The sequence below is a fragment of the Salvelinus fontinalis genome, unplaced genomic scaffold, assembly GCF_029448725.1.
Source record: "Salvelinus fontinalis isolate EN_2023a unplaced genomic scaffold, ASM2944872v1 scaffold_0906, whole genome shotgun sequence".
NCBI classification, from domain to species: Eukaryota; Metazoa; Chordata; class Actinopteri; order Salmoniformes; family Salmonidae; genus Salvelinus; species Salvelinus fontinalis.
The window spans coordinates 19,837-29,955 of NW_026601115.1; the positions used below are offsets into that span (position 1 = coordinate 19,837).

At 45.1% G+C, this 10,119-nt stretch overlaps 1 protein-coding gene across 1 annotated transcript in view; it reads right to left on the reverse strand.

Annotated features, from left to right (window-relative positions):
- LOC129847635 (exocyst complex component 4-like) overlaps window positions 1-10,119 on the reverse strand; it is a 55,922-nt gene that overhangs the window by 4,382 nt on the left and 41,421 nt on the right. Inside the window, exon 4 of the mRNA XM_055915390.1 lies at window positions 5,299-5,440. Within this exon, the coding sequence (XP_055771365.1) occupies window positions 5,299-5,440 (142 nt within the window). The remainder of the gene's footprint in view (window positions 1-5,298; window positions 5,441-10,119) is intronic.

Consider the following 10,119-nt stretch of genomic DNA (forward strand, 5'->3'; position numbering starts at 1 on the left):
TGAAGAGAGGAAGGAGGTGATGGAGGGATAAAGAGGAAGGAGGAGATGGAGGGATGAAGAGAGGAAGGAGGAGATGGAGGGATAAAGAGAGGAAGGAGGTGATGGAGGGATAAAGAGAGGAAGGAGGAGATGGAGGGATAAAGAGGAAGGAGGAGATGGAGGGATAAAGAGGAAGGAGGTGATGGAGGGATAAAGAGAGGAAGGAGGTGATGGAGAGATAAAGAGAGGAAGGAGGTGATGGAGGGATAAAGAGAGGAAGGAGGAGATGGAGGGATAACGAGAGGAAGGAGGAGATGGAGGGATAAAGAGAGGAAGAAGGTGATGGAGGGATAAAGAGAGGAAGGAGGTGATGGAGGGATGAAGAGAGGAAGGAGGTGATGGGGGGATAAAGAGAGGAAGAAGGTGATGGAGGGATAAAGAGAGGAAGGAGGTGATGGAGAGATAAAGAGAGGAAGGAGGTGATGGAGAGATAAAGAGAGGAAGGAGGAGATGGAGGGATGAAGAGAGGAAGGAGGTGATGGAGGGATAAAGAGAGGAAGGAGGTGATGGAGGGATAAAGAGAGGAAGGAGGAGATGGAGGGATAAAGAGAGGAAGGAGGTGATGGAGGGATGAAGAGAGGAAGGAGGAGATGGAGGGATAAAGAGGAAGGAGGAGATGGAGGGATGAAGAGAGGAAGGAGGACATGGGGGCTGTTAGGGGCTGTTGATGGAGAGAGAGTTGGTTGTTTTCTGGGTTTGGTTGGTAAATCACTTGTTCTAGACGTTAATGGGTGAACTGACTGGATCTGGAGGGACACATTGGTCTGAATGTGTTATTAGATTGTCTTGCACTTGTTTAACCCCCTAGAGTTGACTGACACGCCGGTGCACCAATCTGAGTAATATCAGTTATATCTTTTATTCCATCACAGTCCGTCAGTTTCAGCTAGAAATATCTGTTTATTGTATTGGATGAGACTCAATCCACCGCCAATGTGGCACTTCCTCATCTGCAGTGAAAGGTGCTAGAGCGGTGTTTGTCAGACCATTTAGACAGCCCAAACACGATGGTGGTCTCCACAAGTGTCAGGGGACTCGTCTGAAGTCGGTACCGTCGATTTGCCAAATTCTGTTTGTAGCGTCTGAACCTTTTGGGCTACAAACTAACTAGTCTGAAGGAAACCGATGATGTGCCTACCCCAAAAATGGGGTTAAATATGTATTTAAAAAATAATATATACAGTGGGACAAAACAGTATTTAGTCAGCCACCAATTGTGTAAGTTCTCCCACTTAAAAAGATGAGGCCTATAATTTTCATCATACTATGACAGACAAAATGAGAAAAAAAAATCCAGAAAATCACATTGTAGGATTTTTAATGAATTTGTTTGCAAATTATGGTGGAAAATAAGTATTTGCTCAATAACAAAAGTTTATCTCAATACTTTGTTATATACCCTTTGTTGGCAATGACAGAGGTCAAACGTTTTCTGTAAGTCTTCACAAGGTTTTCACACACTGTTGCTGGTATTTTAGCCCATTCCTCCATGCAGATCTCCTCTAGAGCAGTGATGTTTTGGGGCTGTTGCTGGGCAACACGGACTTTCAACTCCCTCCAAAGATTTTCTATCGGGTTGAGATCTGGAGACTGGCTAGGCCACTCTGGCTAGGCCACAAGAAATGATTCTTACGAAGCCACTCCTTTATTGCCCGGGCGGTGTGTTTGGGATCATTGTCATGCTGAAAGACCCAGCCACGTTTCATCTTCAATGCCCTTGCTGATGGAGGGAGGTTTTCACTCAAAATCTCACGATACATGGCCCCATTCATTCTTTCCTTTACACGGATCAGTCGTCCTGGTCCCTTTGCAGAAAAACAGCCCCAAAGCATGATGTTTCCACCCCCATGCTTCACAGTAGGTATGGTGTTCTTTGGATGCAACTCAGCATTCTTTGTCCTCCAAACATGACGAGTTGAGTTTTTACCAAAAAGTTATATTTTGGATTCATCTGACCATATGACATTCTCCCAATCTTCTTCTGGATCATCCAAATGCTCTCTAGCAAACTTCAGACGGGCCTGGACATGTACTGGCTTAAGCAGGGAGACACGTCTGGCACTACAGGATTTGAGCCCCTGGCGGCGTAGTGTGTTACTGATGGTAGGCTTTGTTACTTTGGTCCCAGCTCTCTGCAGGTCATTCACTAGGTCCCCCGGTTTGGTTCTGGGATTTTTGCTCACCGCTCTTGTGATCATTTTGACCCCACGGGGTGAGATCTTGCGTGGAGCCTCAGATCGAGGGGGATTATCAGTGGTCTTGTATGTCTTCCATTTCCTAATAATTGCTCCCACAGTTGATTTCTTCAAACCAAGCTGCTTACCTATTGCAGATTCAGTCTTCCCAGCCTGGTGCAGGTCTACAATTTTGTTTCTGGTGTCCTTTGACAGCTCTTTGGTCTTGGCCATAGTGGAGTTTGGAGTGTGACTGTTTGAGGTTGTGGACAGGTGTCTTTTATACTGATAACAAGTTCAAACAGGTGCCATTAATACAGGTAACGAGTGGAGGACAGAGGAGCCTCTTAAAGAAGAAGTTACAGGTCTGTGAGAGCCAGAAATCTTGCTTGTTTGTAGGTGACCAAATACTTATTTTCCACCATAATTTGCAAATAAATTCATTAAAAATCCTACAATGTGATTTTCTGGATTTTTGAAGTTGAAGTGTACCTATGATGAAAATTACAGGCCTCTCTCATATTTTTAAGTGGGAGAACTTGCACCATTGGTGGCTGACTAAATACTTTTTTGCCCCACTGTATTTCCTGAGCTTCCTTATATCTCTTATTTATATGACAGACACTTCAAAAACTTATTCCTTATGATTTATTTTTTTACTGTTTTATGAATGTGTTATTCAATGTGGGGTATGGTACTAAAGGCCAAATTCAATATTTTATCAAATAATAATAATAATATACATATATACACCTAAAGGGGTTCTAAAATAAAAATACGACAGTGCTGCCACTTGGTGCGCTATACAGTTGAAGGACGGGGCTGAACAAATGTAACCACTCTCAAATTCATAGGTGGAACTATTCAAGGTTTGACAGTCAACATGGCAGTCTGACAGAACAACAGCCTTTTCTCAATAGGGGGTGCTGTTGGGACTTTGTAATATTTACGTTCCCAAATTAAACTGCCTCGTACTCAATTCTTGCTCGTACAATATGCATATTATTATTACTATTGGATAGAAAACACTCTCTAGTTTCTAAAACCGTTTGAATTATTTCTCTGAGTGAAACAGAACTCATTCTGCAGCACATTTCCTGTCAGGGAGTGAGATTTCAGAAATTGAGGTCCCTGTTCTGAGGTCAGTTTATAAGTTCCCATGTAAGCCATCGGGCTACATGCACTGCATTCGCCTTCCTCTAGATGTCAGTAAGCGGGGAGAATTTGAATGGAGTGGATTGCGCAATCTGGGCCACTATAAATGATCATGGAACGGAAGTACCATTCTTTTCAACGGGACATCTGGCGCAAGAGGACATCACAATGGCGTCCTGCAAACGCTTTCGTTTTAGCAGTTCTATATCTCCGGTCATGTTTTTATTCGTTATAGGTGTTAAAGACATCATAAGGTAGTTAATTTAAACCGACTTATAGCAGTTTATATCAGTTTATTGCGATTTTCCTGGATTTCTTTGTGACGCGCTTTCACTAGTTGGACACCTCTCCAGTGGGTGGCTATCGTTAGCTGCTATTTCTCAATGAGAAGAGGACATCTTTCAACCAAAAGACGATTGTTCTGGAGAAAGGACACCTTGCCCAAGATTCTGATGGAAGCTCGGCAAATAGTAAGCAATCTTTATGTTGTTAATTCGTATTTATGTTGACAAATGTCAAATAATAATTCCGACATGAATTTCGGTGCGGTCTCGCTTTAGCGCACGCTGTATTGCGCAGTAACGTTAATTTTAAAAATCTAACACAGCGATTGCATTAAGAACTAATGTATCTTTCATTTGCTGTCCAACCTGTATTTTTTTAGTCAAGTTTATGATTACTTATCGATTAGAGTAGGTGCCTCTCCAAGATGGCGCCGGACAGATTGCTTGAAGTTTTGGCCACTAATCACAACCACGAATTGTGACGCTAAATATGCACATTTTCGAACAAACTCTATATGCATTGTGTAATATGATGTTATAGGACTGTCATCTGAAGAATTCTGAAAAGATTAGTGAAAATATTAATATATTTTGGTGGTTTATACGTTATCGCTATTTTTGACTTGAATCACTGCTGTTGTGATGTTTGCTATTGTGGTAAGCTAATATAACGCTATATTGTGTTTTCGCTGTAAAACACTTAGAAAATCTGAAATATTGGCTGGATTCACAAGATCTGTGTCTTTCATTTGCTGTACGCTGTGTATTTTTAAGAAATGTTTTATGATGAGTAATTAGATAATACAAGATGGTCTCTGTAGTTATTCTAGTTGCTTTGGTGAGAGTTGTGATGGTGGCTGCAATGGTAAACTATGATATATACCTGAAATATGCAAATTTTTCTAACAAAACATATGCTATACAATAAATATGTTATCAGACTGTCATCTGAGGAAGTTGTTTCTTGGTTAGTGGCTATTTATATTTTTATTTGGTCGAAATTGTGATAGCTACCTATGCAGGAAAAAAAATGGTGGACAAAAAAAGTTGTGTCTTTTGCTATCGTGGTTAGCTAATAGATTTACATATTGTGTCTTCCCTGTAAAACATTTTAAAAATCAGAAATGATGGCTGGATTCACAAGATGTGTATCTTTCATCTGGTGTCTTGGACTTGTGATTTAATGATATTTAGATGCTACTATTTACTTGTGACGCTATGCTAGGCTATGCTAGTCAGCTTTTTTACTGGTGGGGGTGCTCCCGGACCCGGGATTGGGAGGAAGTAGAAGTTAACTCAGTCTGCCCCACTCAGGACCAGGGCTGAAGAACACTGTGGAACCATTGAGGGGAAGATTTTATAAATCACGGTTGTGTTCGCTAGGGACCAAATGGAAGAAAACGGAGTGAAGCTGGTGGTAGTATGATCTGTACTTGACCAATAGGAAAAGGTCATTGTAAACATGACCAATAGGAAAAGGTCATTGTGAACATGACCAATAGGAAAAGGTCATTGTGAAAATGACCAATAGGAAAAGGTCATTGTGAACATGACCAATAGGAAAAGGTCATTGTGAACATGACCAATAGGAAAAGGTCATTGTGAACCCAGGCTGTTTATCCTGGAGAGTCCATGTCCGTACGTACCTGACCTCCAGGTGGAGGACCAGCAGACAGCGGTCAGCGATGTCCTGGAAGGCCCTGGACAGGTCAGTCAGAGTCTGGAGGATCTGGTCCCTGCTGCGGACGCTCTCATTGGTCACCTGGGGGTCCGAGCCTGGAGACCCACCTGAACACACACACACACACACACACACACACACACACACACACACACACACACACACACACACACACACACACACACACACACACACACACACACACACGCACACACTTTAGTTACATTACAGCTAAAGATTAAAAATACTACAGCAGTGTTTCCCACAACTCTTCTCGAGTACCCAGGACCATTCCACACCTCTTCTCAAGTACCCAGGACCATTCCACACCTCTTCTCAAGTACCCAGGACCATTCCACATCTCTTCTCAAGTACCCAGGACCATTCCACATCTCTTCTCAAGTACCCAGGACCATTCCACACCTCTTCTCAAGTACCCAGGACCATTCCACATCTCTTCTCAAGTACCCAGGACCATTCCACATCTCTTCTCAAGTACCCAGGACCATTCCACATCTCTTCTCAAGTACCCAGGACCATTCCACATCTCTTCTAAGGTACCCAGGACCATTCCACACCTGGTCTAAAGTACCCAGGACCATTCCACATCTCTTCTCAAGAACCCAGAACCATTCCACATCTCTTCTCAAGTACCCAGGACCATTCCACATCTCTTCTCAAGTACCCGGGACCCTTCCACACCTCGTCTAAAGTACCCAGGACCATTCCACATCTCTTCTAAGGTACCCAGGACCATTCCACACCTCGTCTAAAGTACACATGACCATTCCACATCTCTTCTCAAGTACCCAGGACCATTCCACACCTTGTCTAAAGTACCCAGGACCATTTCAAACCTCTTCTCAAGTACCCAGGACCATTCCACATCTCTTCTCAAGAACCCAGGACCATTCCACACCTCGTCTAAAGTACCCAGGACCATTCCAAACCTCTTCTCAACTACCCAGGACCATTCCACACCTCGTCTAAAGTACCCAGGACCATTCCAAACCTCTTCTCAACTACCCAGGACCATTCCACACCTCTTCTCGAGTACCCAGGACCATTCCACACCTCTTCCCGAGTACCCAGGACCATTCCACACCTCTTCCCGAGTACCCAGGACCATTCCACACCTCTTCTCAAGTACCCAGGACCATTCCACACAATATATGTTATTGTGAGTGCAGTGAAATGCTTGTGCTTCTAGTTCTGACAGCGCAGCAATATCTAACATGTAATCTAACAAATTCACAACAACTACCTAATACACACACATCTAAGTAAAGGAATGGAATAAGAATATATACATATAAATATATGGAAGAACTATGACGAAGGAGAACTAAGAGAACCAGGAGGACTAGGACGAAGGAGAACTAAGGAGAACCAGGAAGAACTAGGACGAAGCAGACCCAAAGAGAACCAGGGAGAACTAGGACGAAAGAGAACTAAAGAGAACCAGGAAGAACTAGGACGAAAGAAAACTAAAGAGAACCAGGAAGAACGAGGATGAAGGAGACCCAAAGAGAACTAGGACGAAAGAGAACTAAAGAGAACCAGGAAGAACTAGGACGAAAGAAAACTAAAGAGAACCAGGAAGAACGAGGACGAAGGAGACCCAAAGAGAACCAGGGAGAACGAGGACGAAGGAGACCCAAAGAGAACCAGGGAGAACGAGGACGAAGGAGACCCAACGAGAACCAGGGAGAACTAGGACGAAGGAAAACTAAAGAGAACCAGGGAGAACTAGGATGAAGGAGACCTAAAGAGAACCAGACAATGAGTTGATGGAATCCAGAACTAACACACTTAATTCAACTAATGAAGGGATTGATGAGACGTTGATCAGGTGAGATTGGACTGGAATACATCAAATAGGAGGAATAGCAGGGAGAACTCAAGGAGACGTTTGGGACACTATGCTACACATCTGAAGACCTTCTACAGTCCTTCAGAAAGTCCCTTCAGTCCTTCAATCCATGTGCTGAGACACCAAGTCTATGTCCGCATTGTGATCCATACAAAGGAGGTGTGTGTGTGTGTGTGTGTGTGTGTGTGTGTGTGTGTGTGTGAAGAGCATTCAGACCACCAGGTGTAAATCAATGGCTATGAATTAGAGGGGAGTGGAAGGAGAGAGAAATTGGCCCTGTCACTCATATGTGAGTCTATTTGGGCAATGAGGCGGTGGGGAGTGTGGTGTGTGTTTGGAGAGAGACTGCTGAGCGGAAGAGGGGTGGTGAGGGCTAGCGATCGATTGGCTGCAGTCAGGGCCAGCTCCCCAGTTACTCCCTCAGCCCTTGTGAAGGTCGTACGGACGAGCGCACGTACGCAGGCAGGACGGCAAGCACACTCAAAGACCCAAACACACACTGACAGAGTGAGGAAGGAAGTAGTTGAAACTGCTGCTGAGCAACGCAGGCCAATATCTACTGTTGACAGAGGTCCTTTATCAACGCTGCTTAGTGGAGATATTTCCTACAGATTCAAGACACTACAAGTTTTAAACACTCTGATTTGATTCTTAAACTAGAAACAGGATCTAAATACTCTTCAATAAATCATATAAATACTCAAAGATCTGTATCTACGTTATTCACATTCTGACAAAGTCACATGTTGACTTATTTGGGAGTCACATCACATGAGATGTCCCCAGTACCCTGCCTCGTCTCCATGTCCCCGGTACCCTGCCTCGTCTCCATGTCCCCGGTACCCTGCCTCGTCTCCATGTCCCCGGTACCCTGCCTTGTCTCCATGTCCCCGGTACCCTGCCTTGTCTCCATGTCCCCGGTACCCTGCCTTGTCTCCATGTCCCCGGTATCCTGCCTTGTCTCCATGTTCCCGGTATCCTGCCTCATCTCATGTCCCCGGTATCCTGCCTCGTCTGCATGTCCCCGGTACCCTGTCTCGTCTCCATGTCCCCGGTACCCTGCCTTGTCTCCATGTCCCCGGTACCCTGCCTTGTCTCCATGTCCCCGGTACCCTGCCTTGTCTCCATGTTCCCGGTATCCTGCCTTGTCTCCATGTTCCCGGTATCCTGCCTTGTCTCCATGTTCCCGGTACCCTGCCTTGTCTCCATGTTCCCGGTACCCTGCCTTGTCTCCATGTTCCCGGTACCCTGCCTTGTCTCCATGTTCCCGGTACCCTGCCTTGTCTGCATGTTCCCGGTACCCTGCCTTGTCTCCATGTTCCCGGTACCCTGCCTTGTCTGCATGTTCCCGGTATCCTGCCTTGTCTCCATGTTCCCGGTACCCTGCCTTGTCTCCATGTTCCCGGTACCCTGCCTTGTCTGCATGTTCCCGGTATCCTGCCTTGTCTCCATGTTCCCGGTACCCTGCCTTGTCTCCATGTTCCCGGTACCCTGCCTTGTCTCCATGTTCCCGGTACCCTGCCTTGTCTGCATGTTCCCGGTATCCTGCCTTGTCTCCATGTTCCCGGTATCCTGCCTTGTCTCCATGTTCCCGGTACCCTGCCTTGTCTCCATGTTCCCGGTACCCTGCCTTGTCTCCATGTTCCCGGTACCCTGCCTTGTCTCCATGTTCCCGGTACCCTGCCTTGTCTCCATGTTCCCGGTACCCTGCCTTGTCTCCATGTCCCCAGTATCCTACCTTGTCCCCATTAAAGCCAAACTAAATGGCTGAAGATAAGCTGAGACCCCATTGGCTTAGACAAACACAGGGAGGCCGAGTGACACAGTCATCCAATCAACTGATCAAACGCTGCTCACAAGCAGTGTGTGTGTGTGTGTGTGTGAGAGAGAGAGAAAGAAAGAGAGATGGACATGGAGATTGCTCTTTCTATTAAGACAGGGGTGTGTGGGCACTGGCTAACTAACTGTCCTTGGCTAAATGGCCAGCTGTGTGTGTGTGTGTCTATCCTATGTGGGTGGAGGTTATTGAGAGAGATAAAGGTGCAGGGTGGACACTGAGGACAATGCTTGGAGGAGAAGAGACTAATATAGAAATGCTAATGAGTAAAGTTAACTGCTATGTGCAAAGCTCTGGAGCACTGACTGCAGTGGCAGGAAGGAACATGGGGCTGCACAGCCAAAGCAACAGGTTTCTCTACCTATGAGAGAGATGAATTTGAACTCTTAAAAATGCATCTGATGACTTTGGCGGAAATCGTGCATTGACGCCAGTTAGGTCTGCATCATTGTAGGTAAAGATCATTGAACAGGTGGTAGTCCAATGTAAACACCGAGCAAGGCAGCCTTGAATTCTTTTCAAAAAGAGGGTATATGTTATACAGCACAGGTGTCAAACTCATTCCACGGGGGGCCTAGTGTCTGCGGGTTTTCGCTCCTCCCTTATACTTGATTGATGAATTAACATCACTAATTAGTTAGTAACTCCCCACACCTGGTTGTCTAGGGCTTTATTGAAAGGAAAAACCAAAAACCTGCAGACACTAGGCCCTCCGTGGAATGAGTTTGACACCCCTGTTATACAGGGACTTCAACAGTTTGTGAAGGAAAACAGATCATTCAGAGCTATATACACTGTAGATCAGGGTACTCAACTCTGACCCTATGAGGTCTGGAGCCTGCTGGTTTTCTGTTCTACCTAATAACTAATTGAACACACCTGGTGTCCCAGGTCTAAATCAGTCCCTGATTACAGGGGAACAGTGAAACAATGCAGCGGAACTGTCTTGGAGGTCCAGAGTTGAGTTTGAGGGCTGTGTAGCAATAGTGTTTTGATCCAACCCTAATCAAAATTCAGTTCATTAAAGTAAACATATCCAACTCTTCAACATTACCTTGATGATAACAACACAACCA